The sequence below is a fragment of the Patagioenas fasciata genome, chromosome 16 (genome assembly GCF_037038585.1).
Source record: "Patagioenas fasciata isolate bPatFas1 chromosome 16, bPatFas1.hap1, whole genome shotgun sequence".
Taxonomy (NCBI): Eukaryota; Metazoa; Chordata; class Aves; order Columbiformes; family Columbidae; genus Patagioenas; species Patagioenas fasciata.
This window is the reverse complement of record NC_092535.1, coordinates 14,805,213-14,822,388: the sequence shown is the minus strand read 5'-3', so window position 1 is coordinate 14,822,388 and position 17,176 is coordinate 14,805,213. Positions and strand designations below refer to the sequence as shown.

Sequence of the window (17,176 nt, the reverse complement as noted above, 5' to 3'; positions counted from 1 at the left end):
TCTTAATGAAGTCATTAATGGCTGTTGCTGTGGTGAATATCCTGTGAAATTTTACTTAAAAATCAGTAGGTGTTCAACATATTTGAGCTAAATCACTCCTTCTCCCTATTCTTATAAATACTGCTTTCCATCAGTGAATATGTAGATAAGACAACTCACATATTTAATTTAAAATAAAAGCACCATTGCTTTAAAAAAATGGCATTAAATTAAATTGAAAATTAGAGCTTCTGAGGTGCCGCTGTTATCACCATCAAATACATACACACTATGGGGTCCACACCGCAGATTTTCTTCAGCGAAATTACTCAGGAATGACAGAAACCCCACAAGATAAACACCTCCCCACACTTCTGACAATGTTTATATGGAAATAGCAATTTACCTGTCCGGTAAAATGGTTTCAAGAGCCGAAATGAAATAAGGAACCACGACATCAATCCCTTTCAGGTCACAGCAGAACAACGGGGGGGAGTTGAGAATAACGCTGGCAAGAACGGGGTGGCAAACGAAATCCGCTATCTGCAAACCCTGAATTAAAAGCATGTAAAATCTGACAAAGAAAGATGAGGTTAAATTATTTGCACACAAAAAGCATCAGCATCCCACATGAATAAGAATGTGCAGACACTATTTGACCTTTCCTATATAACACAGAGGAAGTTTCAAAATCGGAGCTAGGGTATGTTTAAGGAACATCCTCTTGCCAATTACTTTAGCACCCAAGCAGCTGAACAAAGCCCCTCACAAACCACGGGTATTGCACGTGAGAAGCCGGTGCAGCAGTTCTGGACGGCTCCGGTGGGCCCAGCAGGGCCTGCACCACAGGGCTCCCAGCGAGACTGGGCCCAGACTTCGATTTGAACTCCCCAACACCAGGCTTGCAAACACAGGAATCTCACTGCCTGGGTAAGGGAAACACAAACTATCCACAGAGAAAACACCGCAACATGCAAGAAATTAAAATAGTTCTGTCTTCTGGAAGTTTTGATGCCACCTGAGACAAATGGACCTGGGCAGTTTGAGAGGGTCAGGGCCTCAAGCTGGGTCTCTGCCTCTGGCCTTTGCTATTTCACTTTTTAACACTAATTTGATGATAGGCAAGACTGCCTTTTCATTAGAAACAAAACTGAAACCAGAGGTCATTCAGAACACAACTGTTTTAAATAAAACAGTTCCATTTGTGGATTTCTAAATTTAAAGGGGGGGAAAAGAACCCCACACCACAAACACAATCCATCCCAGTGTTGTGGTGTATGACAATGTAAGACCCTTCATGGTCTAATAAAGTGTACATAGTCTTACGTCTGCACACTTATTTTTTTCATCTGAACAATATTCAGTGACAAATAAAATAAAACAAACCAACCAGCACGCAAGAGGCAAGGAAGCACCAACAAGACACCTTTCCTTCCAGCCGGGAGGCACTTTAAGTGATTTCCCCTCAGCTGGAACGTGAAGAACACCCGATGAAAACCAGCGCTGCGAGGGGACACAAGGAAACCCCGCTCGGTTTAGCGGGAACCCCACCTGCAGGCCAACGCGGTTGTTCTGAACCGGCAGCACAACGCAACAGCACCCAGCTGCCGCCTGAACCCCGCACCGCCGCTGCAAAACCGAGAATCAACGCGCACCACACAGTCACACCAATAAAGCAACTGGAAGATGGGTCAGTACCGGGATAGGTAAGCTGGTAATATTTCCTCCCCAGTCTTCTTGCTACAAAATATCCTACACAGTGTCCCGCACGCCTCTGCCCTTCCCGCTTCATAGTTGTCCGGGAATTCGCTGGCATCGAAGGTGGGGTTGGAAGCCATGGTGTCCGTGGACATTTGCGATCCCTTCCGGCGGAACTCCACACTGGCTTGAGTTGCTATAGCTGGGAAGAGAACAGAAAAACAGCGTTTCACGGTGTTTGTTAACGTACGTCATAGGCTCATGGGATCCTGGACACAAAGATCAAGTCAAATTTAGTAGTCATCATAAAGCTGTTAGTTCACTATATTTAAGTCAGTGCCTCTGTTTAGAAAGTCTTTGTGGGTGTAACTAACTTTTTTCTTTGTAAGGACAACAAATGACCTTCACATTCTCGAGCCTGCCCCAATTGTCTGCTGGGAGGAGTTCACTTATATCCAATATTAGAATCATTTAATAGAATCATTTCAGTTGGCAGAGACCTTCAGGATCATCGAGTCCAACCATAACCTAACCTAACTCTGGCACTAACCCATGTCCCAAGAACCTCATCTAAACGCCTTTTAAACCCCTCCAGGGATGGTGACTCCACCACTGCCCTGGGCAGCCTGTTCAATGCCCCACAGCCCTTTGGGGAAGAAATTGTTCCCCACATCCAACCTCAACCTCCCCTGGCGCAACTTGAGGCCGTTTCCTCTGCTCCTGGTGCTTGTTCCTGGGGAGCAGAGCCCGACGCCCCTGGCTCCAAGCTCCTTTCAGGCAGTTCAGAGATCAGAAGGTCTCCCCTCAGCTCCTGTTCTCCAGCTGAACCCCCCAGATCCCTCAGCCGCTCCCATCACACTTGTGCTCCAGCCTCTCCTCACTCCATTCCCTCTCTGGAGGACAAGGATCTCCCCTCATCTAGTTCTCATCTCCAGAAAAACAAAGTACCACCTTGCCTTGCTGCCTTAAAATACCAAAATAACATTTAGACAGTGCCACTACTGTGACTTCCAAGCAAGTCCTTCATTTTCAGCTGGTCAACTAACCTGTGACGCTGCTCTGAACACCAAACCACTTTGATCCAATTTTGTTGTATAAACGTACTTATTAAAAAAATAATCGTAAAAGTCTAAGACCTCATTTCAGAAAGAGAAGTCTGCTGAAACCCACTCTCCTGATCTGGTCCCTCTCTCCTCCTGCGACACTGAAATTGCCCAATAAATGCAAGGCCAGGCCGGCCTGTCCTGCCCGCCCGCAGGAGGCTCCAGGGCGCCCGGTGTCACCTGAAGAGGACGGGACCCTGCCCAGCTTTGTGCTCCTGGCCCATGCAGCTGAATTCACGTCTTTCTAGAGAGTTTCTGGTCCCCCTTTTGCACATCAGTGTGATGTGCACACGACGCGGGAGGCCGCTCGCTTTGCTGGCTTCGGCCTTCCTTCCGCGATGGCACCAAAAAAAGGATACATTGCTCTCAATGTGATTTGGTTGGTTGGTTTTTTTCCTTGGGCAACCTCACTCTTGGATAAGTAACAGCAGAAAGATCAGGTTCCCTCTTATTTTTAGCTAAGACTTACAAAACCAAAGAGCAGATAACGTGTGCTCCTAACAGAATCATACCAGAGAACCTCCGCTACCTCAAGGCTGGGACGCTGGGGAACATCAGGTTCACAGTCTTGCAAACAAAAGCCCATTAATGCTTCAATAGTTAACGCTTGTTAATTTATGGATAGGGTTTTTTTTTGTTTGTTTCATTTTTTTAAACAAATCTTCAAATATCTACTCTTAATTTTTTGTCTTTGAATTTGTAGTTTAACCCACTGTTACCTTGCAAATTTTCATGACATAAGTAGCAAATAAGCACAAATCTTTATGCATCTTCCCATGAGCCCTTTTTTTGGCCTAAATAAGCTAGCCAGCAATATATTGTAGTTGGAAAAAAACACTACATGCACAATGCATACAAATCAAACACTAGGTCTGTAAAATAAGCTTTAAGTAAAAAAAACATGGTTAGTGCAAAGTCCTGAAACTCATGACATGATCACAGACTAAAGTACAGAAAAGATGGGACTGATTCAGGCAGATTAATTTGCTTTTGCCAACAATCCTCCCCATTCAAAAACACACACAAAAAAAATCACTTGTCTTTTTCAAGGAAAAGTGCAAAAGCTACAAAAGACAATGAGAATGAGTTTACAAATAAAAGATGGGATTATGGAAAAAGAAAAGCATGACCGCAATTAAGGAAAAGCTACTGGTTCCTACTTACAAGACTTATAAGAAAGAAGAATTTGGATAAAAGATGCTGCAAGATAATAGAAATAAAATGGAAACAAATCAAAGGACAGCAGTAATTATAAAATACTTTTAAGATGGTGAAATCGTAATATAAGTTAAGAAGCTTTTAGCTTTTTTAAAAATAGATTAAAAGCTTTATGATACAGCAAGCTCATTAAACACACAGGAAATTGGCATTCAGGTCCAAAATTATGGTTCTGAAAATACCATGCAAAACAACGAACAAAAAGTTACAAAATACTATTAAGATTTAGAGCTGGTCATATCAATGCACGTCATTTCTTTCAATAGATGTATTAACCCTTCCCAGCTCAAGTACCTGCCCCACGCTGCACTGTGCTGGATGGTGACTGGGGTGTCTCAAAGGGGACGGTCACTGACCCGTGGGGCTGTCCCAGCCGTGACCGGGATGTCTCACAGAGGATGGTCACTCACCCATGGTCTTCCCACAGCAAAGCCAAACCCCCAGCTCCTGAGGGTACCGCAGCTCTATCATCCCTGCCCCACAGTGCTCCCGCCTGCAACCCCGGGCACAGCCCTGACCGCCAGCTCCACCAACAGCCTCCCAAAGCAGAAATGAAAGGCAGAACACTCCCCAAAACACCAACATCTGAAAAACAGTCTCCAGAGAGCAGAGGGGAGACTCCAGCAGGCAGGTTCCAGGCGGGAACACCACCACCCGCAGAGCTGCTGAACGTGCAGGGCCTGTGACCGAGCTGCTCACCATGTCCCAGTTTGCATTCACAGAAACTTTATTTGGGACCTCAAGTTGCCAACGGGAAAAGCTCCGCGGCAGATCTTGGCACATGGGGGTTTTCCTGAGGCAAGGAAAGGCCAGGACAGAGCTGGGCTGCAGGGGAGGGGGCTGCTGAGGAGAAGCTGGATCCAGGTGAAGTCTGCAGAGGACCCAGAGCCAAACAGCCAAAAACTCCCCCACCTGCATTCACAGAGGTGAAGGGGGGCAATGCAGAATGGAACCTCACAAGGAGAAGGACCAGCAGGACGAGGAGACTTTCCCCCAAAGCTCTTTCCCCAGGCTCTTTAGGAAGGACAGGATGGGCTGTCACCCTCTATGACCAGCTGGAGCGTGCAGAGCTCCCCGTGGGGACGGGTGGGGAACCTTCCATACCCAAAGGGGACCTACAAGAAAGCTGGAGAGGGACTTTTTACAAGGGTGTGTAGCAATAGGACATAGGGTAAGGGCTTTAAACTGAAGAAGTTCTTCCTCATGAGGTGTGAGCCCTGGCACAGGGTGCCCAGAGCAGCTCTGGATCCCCAGTCCTGAGTGTCCAGGGCAGGGCTGGACAGGCTCTGAGCAACCTGGGCTGCTGGAAGGTGTCCCTGCCCAAACCATTCTATAATGATTCTATGATTAATATCAATGACAGTAGAGCCAGAAGAGATTGGGTAAAACTAAGTCCCAAGACCCTCCCACTGCCAAGAGCACGTGGGTGACACCAGTCACACTCCTCAGCTCTACAGCACAGACGGCTGGCGGGCTTGCATCAGCTTAGATTCAGTTGCTGAAATGCTGGCCCAAGGTATGAATGAGTTTCTCCCAAGTCTCCCAAGCAGCAGCAGCACGCACCAGCGGCCAGGCTTGTCTAACGGAAACACGTCCTGTCGAGGAAATTAGCACATGAGCACACCCCCCAGAGCTCTCATATTCAGAGCTAACTTCATCAAAGCTTCATAACAAAGCTCTTATGAAGGTGTTTTCTCAAGTACCAATCACAAGGAGCTATTTATGCCACACTAACAGCTGAATAAATACCATGCAGCCATCTAATTCTAAAGACTGCATGAGCAGGATCCAGCTCCTTTCAAGCCAACTATGCGATTATGAACAGATAATTTTTCCTCTCTCACCACAATACAGAGTAAATGTTCATTAGCTGCCTGCTATAAAGCCATAAAAGCTTCATCATTCAGGTCTCAGTGCAGAAACTAAAACCTGATACAGGACACTCGAGGCAAAAAAGCATTACACCAATGATGGTAAGATCGCTGTTTTGCTTCAGAATCCAAACAACACAAGACAGTCTCGAAGGATGGGGCTCAAGGGGCAAACAGGAACACTCTTTCCAGGTGACAAACCCCAGCAGTACCTGGCCGTACACAGATGACCTCCAGCTAGTCTTGTGGGAGAGAACAATTGTCTCTTTCCAAAGAGAGATGGATGCAACCAGAGCAACCACAACTGCTGAAATACCACTACCCTGAATCGCCCAAGGGCTGGTACAAGAAGTTTACCAAAAATAAGAGAAAATTTAACAACAGTGGGGCAGCAGTTGTAGTGAGAGAACCAGAGAAGAGCTGAGACTGGATGGGACCTCCGGAGATTACACAGTCAGCGCCAGTGCCACCAAAGCAGGGTCCACCCACCCAGATGTTTCATCTCAGAACCTACAAAGACCTGCACATCTTTTCCAACAGTCATTTTTCTTGACTTCCTTCTTGAAGGTTCAAGAGTTCAAGACGACATGTGGGGCTCCAAGACAAGAAGAAAAGCAAGGGTAGATAGACACTCATCCACATCAGCCTTGATCAACTGCACTTCACTTCCGCAAGCTCAGGGGAGAAGGACAATGCACTCGTCCATGTGAATCCACAGCGTTCAAGAACTGAACTAAATTCTCAACTAGAACTTGAGACCACAGGGTTTACCTGTTAGGCACTTGCATTTAGCACATGATACCTCTTTAGAAATCATGTCATATGGGTTTTCATGGAGAACGTGTCACGTGGCAGAAGAGGAATAAGAAACACGTGCTAGAAAACGCGGTGGTCTGGAAAGGTGCTGCAGGGCAGCAGATCTCTCTGCAGGACCAAGGAGCATTCTTTATCAAGATATTTCACCTCTTTCTTTTGAAAAGCAGTCCTCAGGCCTCCCGCCAGCAACAAAACAGATATATCACACAACTAAGGGAGAAGAAATTCTTAACTGCACGGCACTGAAACAAACCCGAAAGAATAACAGTGTGTGGGGGCCACTGGAAGACAATACTACATAGCAAAGGTGTTTTAAGTGCAGACGGTTCCCAATCATGAAATATTTAAAGCATCCATGACAATAACAGTGTTTCCTGAAGCTAATGCAAAGGTTATCAACAGCAGTGTCAAACCTGGTAAGAAAACTCAAGCTAGTGGCAAAAGCGTTACTGCACCAGGCTGCAGAGGAATGAGACGGACTGTGATATACAGGCACAGCCAAGCTGCAGCCAAAAAGAAGCGGATTTACTGTCTTTGCGATGGGCAGGGATCGTGGCAGTTCACTGCCCCTGCTCCGCTGCCCTCTTTCTTTAAGCCCCATCTATAGTGGCCGTGTGAGCAGAGGCAGGTGGATGGGCACAACGTGCAGATCTGATTATAACTGATGGGCCCTGCTTGTGTGATGGAGGGGACCGCGGCGCACAACCCTCCTGGCCCACCTCACCAGCACCGCACCTCTCGCATGGTCTGAGGCAGAAAATCCTTCACCTGGAGGCATCAAGCTTCACAGATTAGACTCCAAGAACAGGCACTTTTCAATGTGGACTTAAACCCGATTTAAAAGACAGCAATGCTTCGAATCGGAGACCACAGGACCTGGCCTTTTACTACTTACTACATCCTCCCACCCAAAGCGGAGGCTGAGAAAAAGGACTTATGCAAAAGGATAAATCAGGCAATGAGGTTTTGGTGCCTCTCTGCAGAGTTCCAGCAGCACGGGCCCGTCTTCAGCTCGCTCTCCTTGCGACACCTGCCACGGCTTCGCTGTGACCGGTACTTCACACAGCGGTGACGCTCACAGCATCCTGGAAGGGCAGCAAACGCTTGACTACATTCCCTAAGTTAATTTTGTCTTCCAAATCGCTAGAAAAGCAGGACATAACACAGCCAGTTTCCTGGGTCTCCACCACCATCAGATCCACTGCTGCTATTAAACAGCAGAGTGTGTGACATGCAAAGACCGGTCTCACCACGGGCAGCTCTGAGGAGCACAGAGAAGGAACAGAATCAAGCGATTTCCAAATAGTTGTATCTGGTTTTTGGGAGCTAGGAAGTCCCTCTGTAAGGCTCACACTATGACCATCTTCTGACTGCTGTTATGTGACTCCAGACATTGCAGATACGAATAGAAGGCCCTGGAACCCCTTCAAGTCAATAATTTTGACTTTGGATGTGTGTACTGTGCTGGAATCACAACAGCTCTGTTTGCAGCTGACACTGTTGCATAAGCAGCATCTCAGCTGACACCCTTTTCAGGCTAAACGCTTCATTAAAATTGTTCAAGATATAGGTTATGTCAAAACTAAAACAATCCCATCAATCTAACAAGCATTAAATACAGAAACACGTTAGGTGCATACACAGCTGAACACACCCTCAAATTACACCTTACTCCTTCCCAAGCTCAGCCCTTCCTCTAGCAAGGTGCTGGGCCTCTTACAGAGGACTTGAACCTCCTACCACAGAAATCCCAATGCTTTCAAAAGCCACGTGCTGCACACCTAAAAATACCTTTGACAGACTCCAAATGCCAAAGCCACCACCTCCACACAGGGATTTGTGACACAACAAACAAGGAAGATCCTCAGTTCAACTGCTGCTGCCACAACTCACTGCAACAAACCTCTTCCTCCTGTTTCTCTTACTTAGGCCAGTGAGCTCCCGATCTCTTGGAAGATTTCATCAGACACTCAAAATACTACATGAAGAACAAGAAAAATGCAAGGAGGGAGAAAATTTATTATTTTCTGAATATTATCACCAAAAGGAAGAAAAGCGCTAAAAAGCCTCTCTGAGCAGAGCACTAATACTGCTCTCGTGTCTCAAAACAGCAAACCTTTAACGCTGAACAAACTGGAGGAAACAAAATAAATCCAGCAGTTATGGACTGATGGTCAGTCCAGGGTACCAGCCAAACATGGAAACACGTAGCTACCACCACTGAAAGGCAGTAACTTCTAAGCACTTCTGTTTTCATAACACTCTCCAAAAGCACGGAGAAGCCCCACTTTGTGCAGTATCTGGAATGACGTCTGATGATTTTTCAAATATTAAAAAGTCACTATAAAAAGTCGCTATTACTCAGAGATACTCAAGCAGATTTCAAACTAGGAAGCGGACTCTATCACATTATTTCTTTCACTGAGTAACATTTTCCCCAGTAGCATAATTGGGACTGTGATGCTTGTCAGAGTAAGGCAGTGCTTATTAGTAAAAAGTGATCTTTTTAATTTTGGAGCCCCCAAACACCTGCTTGGATAATAACAGGTGCTGGCTCAGCTGGGAGGGGTTAACCACAACACAGCACTCCAGAATTTATTTTTCTGATTATGCATATGTTAATCTTGCAGGTAGGAAACATCAATAAAACAAGGAAAAAAGTGTACGTGTATTTTTCAGTAATATTTACCAGTCATGCTGCTGTCTCTGTTTATCCCGTTATGAAGTTTACAGTGAACAAATGCTGCGTCAAATAACCACGATCCAAAGAGGTTCAAGATGCTGTTAACCTTTGGCCTGCGAGGGGCTGGTAGTGGCCGTGGCTCGGAGCTTGTCTGGTTTGGGCTAGAGAGCGGGGAAGTGGAGGAGGGTTGGTGCTGCACCTTTGATGCGTGCGCAGTCGCTACCTGTTGGAACAGAAGAACAGATAACAGATCAGCTCCTGTGTCCTGGGTTTGTTAGAAACAAGTTTCTCTTTTAGTGAATTTGCCTGTCAGAGAAGCTTCATATCACCTGCATTTTCCTGGAGAACCAGATCCATGTTTTGGTAAACATAGCAATGGAATGCGAAGTTATTGATGACAAATTGATGCACCTCTAGCGAGAGGGGCAACGAGAAACAGGTAACCAAAAACTGACCAACTGACTATAACATCCCATTCATGTGAATACTTCATATAAAAGTGGGAGATCATGAGGATCTTGTTCCTTTTGCTTATGGCTGACATTAGGAGAGGACCTTGTGAGTCGTCCTTGCGAACTGAGGACAGTGAGAGACTGAATCCAGCTCCGGTTGGCTGCAGAGTCCAGTCCAGGACTTTGGGTGCTGGCTCTGCAGTTGCTGAGACTTTCAAGATTGGTTTTGTATATTTTGTATTATTTTTTCTATTCTTATCAGTAGCATCAGTAAAACATTTTTAATTTTTCCAACTCTCTTCTCTCTGTCCTTCTTTCCCTCCCGATCGCCTGTGCTGAGTGGGAAGGGGGGACAGGGAGGGGCTGAAGGGGGAAGGAGGGGGAGAGCAGGTTAACAATACATCTGCCAGGGTTTATTGTCACCCTGCAATCGAAACCCTCGACATCCTAGAAGCAAGGAAATTGCATCCTCTAACCAAGGAAACTCCCCAACTGGCTGACTGCTCAACTGCGGAATATGGAACCTTACAGTGCTGGTTTTCATGGTTGCTTTATTCACAGTCACTGCCCGATGCCGTCGGTTGTGGGGCGGGGTGGTGTTGATCACGGTGTTCTGGGGCATGCTGAGCCGGTTGACCGGCGTGGGCGGCGCGCTGTCCGAGCGGGGCCGGGAAATGCCTGCAGGTGAACAGCGAGAACTCAGCGTGAAATCCACGGGCTCGGACCCAGCAGTCCTGTCACTGAGAGCCTTCTGTACACGGCCCGGCCTTCCCCCCCACCCCCAAAACAGCAGCAGTAACACAAATATCTCTGAGTAGAAATAAACGTACAAACAAAAGAAAACTCCGCTTATATTAGCTAAGCAAATATGAAAACCCACCAAAGAACCCCACACCTTAAGAATGTGGGTCACTGCACCACGTGCAGGGGCAGGCAGAGGGAAAGGGTCAAGGCTCATTTGCCAAAGCCAATTAACAGCTCACTCTTGCTAAAACTCGGATGCCTCTCACCTTTGCCTTTCCCGACCATACCTCCTGGCCCTGCTCCGAAACATCTCAGATGCCTGACCCTTCAAAGCCAACTTAGCTCACTCACTGAATTCAGATGAAACTCAAACGCCACACAGTTTTTTGCTGGTTTTGTGATCTGAATTGTGTCCTGAACAGTCAAATACTAAGTCAGTACAGGAGATGGGGTAAGAAAGCAGAGCAAGCTACAATTTTCCTGGCAGCAGCAGGACGTTAGTTCAGTCTTCACTCAGCTTCAGGGAAATACTCGTGGTGTACAAAGCTACTTTTCCCAGTCAGAATCAGAAGTAACGAGCCACCTGCAAAGCTTGAAGTGACAAACACCACTTCTTCCCATCCCAATGAATTCCACCAGCCTTGCACCCCGTTGGAAAAATTAAGAGAGGAATTGCAGTGTGGTTGAGGATGTGCGGGTAGGACCAGAGGAAACGGCCCCAAGTTGCGCCAGGGGAGGTTGAGGTTGGATCTGGGAACAATTTCTTCCCCAAAGGGCTGTGGGGCATTGGAACAGGCTGCCCAGGGCAGTGCTGGAGTCACCATCCCTGGAGGGCTGGACAGACGGACATGAGGTTCTCAGGACATGGTTTGGTGGACTTGGCACTGTTGGGTCAATCGTTAGACTTGATCTTAAAGGTCTTTTCCAACCAAGCGATTCTACGATTTGACACAGAACCTTTTTTTAACCACTGTAATTAAAGCACACAAGCACTTTCTGTAACACACCACAAAACCAACTCCAGCTACAGCGTTAGTGCTGCACCCCGTGCGAAGGGCAGAGTGTGTACCATGAAATGTACTGGTTTGGTGCACTGTTTTGGCAAAGAGGATGTGGCATTTTGCCAAATGCACACATAAAGCAGGTGCGTATCAGGGAGGTCAAGATAAAATCCACGGGCTTTGGCACTTGGGGTAGAAGACAATGAGATTTCCTGTTAGCCTCAGCTGAGCGGGTCCGGCTACAGTCACAGCCCAACCCCGGCTACAGTCACAGCCCAACCCCGGCTACAGTCACAGCCCAACCAGAGGCACCATCACAGCCCAGTCGCACCCAGGGAAGGGGCACGGGGATGCCTGCTGCCTATGTGGTCTCAAAAAACAGACACAGAGCACAGAAAGGTCCAGCACACCACTACTGGGTTGAAAGTCCCCGATAAATCCCCAGAGCACCCGTGGGGCCCAGGACTCGCTCCTTCCCCCCGCTCAGCGTCTCCTCTGCAACACGTCCCCTCGCAAATCGGACATCGCAAACTACCTGCTTCACCGGAAATTAACTACTACCTACACTTTCACAAAAACCTGGCATATAGTACGTTTTGCTTCAATACATACAATATTTAATATTTGGTGGTTTTCAATGTTTGTTTGGGGTTTTTTGTTTGTTGGTTGTTTTTTTTTTTAAATTAATTCAGCTTAGACAGTCATTAAAAGGCACTTCAGAGAACACCTACCAATGACCAGCTAGATTTAATTATTGTTGCAGTGCAGACTGCCATATCCTGTTATCATCAGTAGGAAGAGAGAGTTTGACAGAGTAACACAAGGAGATTGGTTTTGTAAGGTTAGGCCATACATTGCCTACATACAATCCTCCTTTAACAAATTATGATCTTATTTGACAGCCTACTGAATATTTTAAATCTCACATCTGGCATGAGTAAAACACAATCATCAAAGTTCCTTAAAATCAGTAGCAAGACACTTGGAAGAACACGGTGGACACAACAGGTTTCAAGGTTCAATATCACAGCTTAAGAAAAATGACCATTTGGTCTTTTGTATCACTTCCTAACTTTTTAAACAAAGCTATTTCTACAAAAGTGAAATCTATAGTAACAAAAGCTTGTTTGCGGGGGGGATACAGTACCAACAAACCTTCTCCTTGAAGTATTTTTTACAGAAACACAGAACGTATTTCTAGTAAAAATGACAAGTCAGAAAAATGGGAGGATCTTAAGGTGCTTAAAGGGACTAAGCCGTTCAGGTTATTCCAAAAAACAACATGTAAAAGCTGACGGTCTCTATCCACATGTGTTTCTGAACACGCTTTATGGATCGTCCTGGTTTTGTTAAAAACAAGTTTCTCTTTTAGTGAATTCGCCTGTCAGCTAAAGCTTCATATCAGCTGCATTTTCCTGGAGAACCAGACACATGTTTTGGTAAACATAGCAATGGAATGCAAAGTTATTGATAAGCACGGACGGACATCTCGCAAGAGGGGGAACGAGAAACAGGGGACCAAGGAACTGACCAACTGAGTGTAACATCCCATTCACGTGAATACTTCATATAAAAGTGGGAGATTACAAGGTTCTCGTCACTTTTTCCTTATGGCGACATTAGGAGAGGACCTTGCACGTCATCCCCGTGAACTGAGGCCAGTGACAGACTGAATCCAGCTCCGGTTGGCTGCAGAGTCCAGTCCGGGACTTTGGGTGCCAGCTCTGCAGTTGCTGGGACTTTCAAGATTGGTTTTGTATATTTTGTATTATTTTCTCTATTTTATCAGTAGCATTAGTAAAACATTTTTAATTTTTCCAACTCTCTTCTCTCTGTCCTTCTTTCCCTCCTGATCGCCCGTGCTGAGTGGGAAGGGGGAGAGCAGGTTAACAATACATCTGCCAGGGTTTGATTGTCACCCCACAATCGAAATCCTCAACATGCATGTGCTCATGTCTCCTGCAGTCTCATATCAGCTCACACTTCTGGCCCATGACAACGTTTGTTTGCAAACACCTAAGCAAAAAAGCAGTAGGAGACCCGCAGCTCTAGGAGTTCACAACAGCACATTCTCCCTGAAGCATAACTGATAATAGTGCTTTAGATTTCAGGTGCTGGTACTTGAAACGAGCCAGTGCTCCCATCTACTGAACCTCAGCCAAATTTGAGCCACTGGGTTCCCAGCAGACCCTAAGAAACGCAGCTTTTCTCCTCCGCAGCACCATCACCCACCTACTACACAACAAGTGAAACCGGTGCTCATGGCGAGAGCTGACGACAGTCAAACTCAGACCCCTACCAAAACAGGCACTGCAGGCGGGTGCTGCCACAAACTCACAGCCAGAGCGGGCCCTGCTCACAACACACTGAAGCGAAACACCCGCGGTGTCCATCGGACACAGAGAAGGAAGCTTTGTTTGGGGAAGAGATGGCTGGGTTTATTTTAGACTTCAGATTGATTTATTTGCTTTGCATTTGAAACTGAGGCCATCTGCAACCTTGGGCATTTAAAACCTTTGTGTTTAAAATGTGGAGAAAAAGACTGTGCAGCAGAGAGACTTTAGCTGGGGGTAACCGTGTTGGAGGCCAAAGGGAATGGAATTGAGAAGCAGGGCTATTCAGGACTAAAGTGCTTACATGGAACATGAAAAACCAGGTTATTGATGTGTCATAACATTCCTGTGTGACCTTAGCAATACACAAGCCCAGTTTTGTAAAGAATGTGAGGCAGATAACTCCTAATTTTCATATATAATTAGTTATAAAACTAATATAGTGTGTGGCTACTGCTATATGCTTAATTATCTTCATTCATGACTGCTTTTCAAGTATGAGTTTCAAGTGTTAGCATTAAATACACCTTAAGTCCCAATCCTGCAAAGATTCATTAGCTCTTGCTGTCACGAATAAGTCATTGCCTAGAAGAAAACATTAACTTCAGTGGAGTTACTAATGGTACTGAGTGCTATCCTAGAAGGAAATGTTTTTGGAGTTTTTACTTTAGTTCTTATTGTGTATGCAGATGGTCATTTAAAACCAACCCAAGGTCCCTTTCCTATCCATTCCAGGATATACTTGCAAGTGATAAATTGTTATCGCTGTATTTCTTGAGGGGACAGATTTAAGAGAATAAAATAATGATTAAGTTACTATTCCCAGCTACCCACAGGTTAGACAAAAGCATTACCTAGGAATGCATCCACTAAACAGCTGATCCCACGCATGGCACGGAAGAATATCTGAGGCAGATGTTTAAGGCAGGGATACTGATTCAGTTCTTGAGTCATCCCACTCACATTCAGAAACTGCTCCTGAAATTTGGGGGTAGAGCTAATAATGGCTGGGTTACTCAAATCCACAGGATTACTGCACACAAAAAGAGCAAAATCGGGTTTAGTCAGTGCAAGAACAGCCGTTCGGATTTTCAAAATACTCACAGACACAACGGTTTAAAGCATTTCAATAACACCACAAAACAGCATTCGATCTCAATATAATTTTAGCTGTTACTCCATCACAAGAAGTCAATTGTCACTTCCTGAGTTGGCAGTACTTAATTGTCTTCATTTCAAACATCACCCACATACAACCAATAATTTTATTAAGATCCTATGAACTAGAGCATACGTTTAATAATCTTACCATCGCAGTAATATCAATTTCTAACTAGGTCTTCTGAACTAAGTTTAAGGGGTCCTTACATTGTTAAAATTATCCCCCAAAGGTAAGAAATTAATTAAAAACTGCCAGCAAACAGTGAAAGGGAGTGCAGGACAACATTTTAAGTAATTTTTCCCCACTGATACAAAGCCTGTGACAGCAATCCTGGGTTTGAAGAGCACAGTAACCTGTGACATTACTTGTGACATTTTGGAAGAGTACCATGGACATTAAAATTAACTGTACAGCTTTGTCCATAACAACAAGAACATACACCCATTTTAAAAATAATCTTCTGTAGACACCCTGGAGAATAAATGGAAGCCACATACATCTCTCAGAGCTATTGTTCTGCCCTTCCTGTTTGCTGTCTCAGAGAAAGAAAATTACATTGAAGTCTTGTTTTTCAGATCCTCCAAAATGCCAAACAGCTAAAAGCTTTGTAATTAAATGAACTGGTTTGTGGTCTGAAAGAGTCAGAGAGTTCAAAGTTGAACAGCCCCTGAACTGCTGCCGGCACTGCTACAATGAGACTCTGCGTTTGCATCTATTCAGGTGCTGAATTTGAGCAATCTCCACTGAAATTGTACATTTGTCATGCAAATTTATAGAAATGATGCAAGGATACGAGCAATGCATGGTTGTAATTACAATACCTCAGCATATGTAAAAAGCGAAACCAAGTTTGTGCAACGCACTCATTATCCATTTCAGGAGGAATCAGACCAGCGTCTTCATCGGGGATTTTAAATGGAGGAAATGAAGGTCCATATGTAAAACGCAGCAATCTAGAAAGCAAGCCAGACAGATCTGTCATTCAGTTAATACTCCTCAGAGATCTAACAGCGCTTTAGAGCCTCAGCAGACCACAGGCAAACACACCGGCAACGTGTTTTCCCAGACATCTCCATTTCGGACAGTCGTCGAGCCCTCTGAAAGCTTCGAAGGGCCCAACAGGCCTTGGAGCCCACCCAGAGCTCCCACCACAGCCCAGAGCTGCTGAGGCTCAACACCCCCCAGCAGCTCCAGCTGTTCAGCGGCAGGGGTGGGGGGAGCACCAATTAACACCAGCACACACCTGACACAGGATCATAGACTCATAGAATCATTTCAGTTGGAAAATACCCTCAGGATCAATGTCCAACCATAACCTAACTCTAATACTAACCCATGTCCCCAAGAACCTCATCTAAACCTTTTAAACTGCTCCAGGGATGGTGACTCCACCACTGCCCTGGGCAGCCTGTTCCAATGCCCCATAGCCCTTTCTGGGAAGAACTTTTTCCTAATATCCAATCTAGACCTTCTTTGGCACAACTTGAGGCCGTTTCCTCTGCTCCTGGTGCTTGTTCCTGGGGAGCAGAGCCCGACCCCCCTGGCTCCAAGCTCCTTTCAGGCAGTTCAGAGATCAGAAGGTCTCCCCTCAGCTCCTGTTCTCCAGCTGAACCCCCCAGGTCCCTCAGCCGCTCCCATCACACTTGTGCTCCAGCCCCTCACCACCCATCTCCCGTGTGAGGAAAGGCTGAGGGAGTTGGGGCTCTGGAGCTGGAGAAGAGGAGACTGAGGGGGGACTCATTCATGGGGATCAATACAGAAAGGGGGAGTGTCAGGAGGATGGAGCCAGGCTCTTCTGGGTGACAACCAGTGACAGGACAAGGGGCAATGGGTGCAAACTGGAACACAGGAGGTTCCACTTAAATATGAGAAGAAACTTCTTGATGGTGAGGGTGGCAGAGCCTGGCCCAGGCTGCCCAGGGAGGTTGTGGAGTCTCCTTCTCTGCAGACATTCAAACCCGCCTGGACACCTTCCTGTGGAACCTCAGCTGGGTGTTCCTGCTCCATGGGGGGATTGCACTGGATGAGCTTTCCAGGTCCCTTCCAGTCCCTGACATTCTGGGATTCTGTGATTCCGTGATCCCTGCTCCGCAGCAGACTGCACCGCGGCACAGCT

General features: G+C 46.1%; 1 protein-coding gene across 2 annotated transcripts in view; it reads right to left on the bottom strand.

Moving 5' to 3' along the window:
- Positions 1-17,176, bottom strand: part of RALGAPB (Ral GTPase activating protein non-catalytic subunit beta) — a 66,199-nt gene that overhangs the window by 34,243 nt on the left and 14,780 nt on the right. For both annotated transcript variants that reach the window (XM_065849597.2, XM_065849599.2), the window contains exons 6-11: positions 15,882-16,013; positions 14,753-14,931; positions 10,350-10,498; positions 9,375-9,591; positions 1,678-1,879; positions 386-553 (exon numbers count right to left, since the gene is read on the bottom strand). In XM_065849597.2, the coding sequence (XP_065705669.2) occupies positions 386-553; positions 1,678-1,879; positions 9,375-9,591; positions 10,350-10,498; positions 14,753-14,931; positions 15,882-16,013 (1,047 nt within the window). The remainder of the gene's footprint in view (positions 1-385; positions 554-1,677; positions 1,880-9,374; positions 9,592-10,349; positions 10,499-14,752; positions 14,932-15,881; positions 16,014-17,176) is intronic.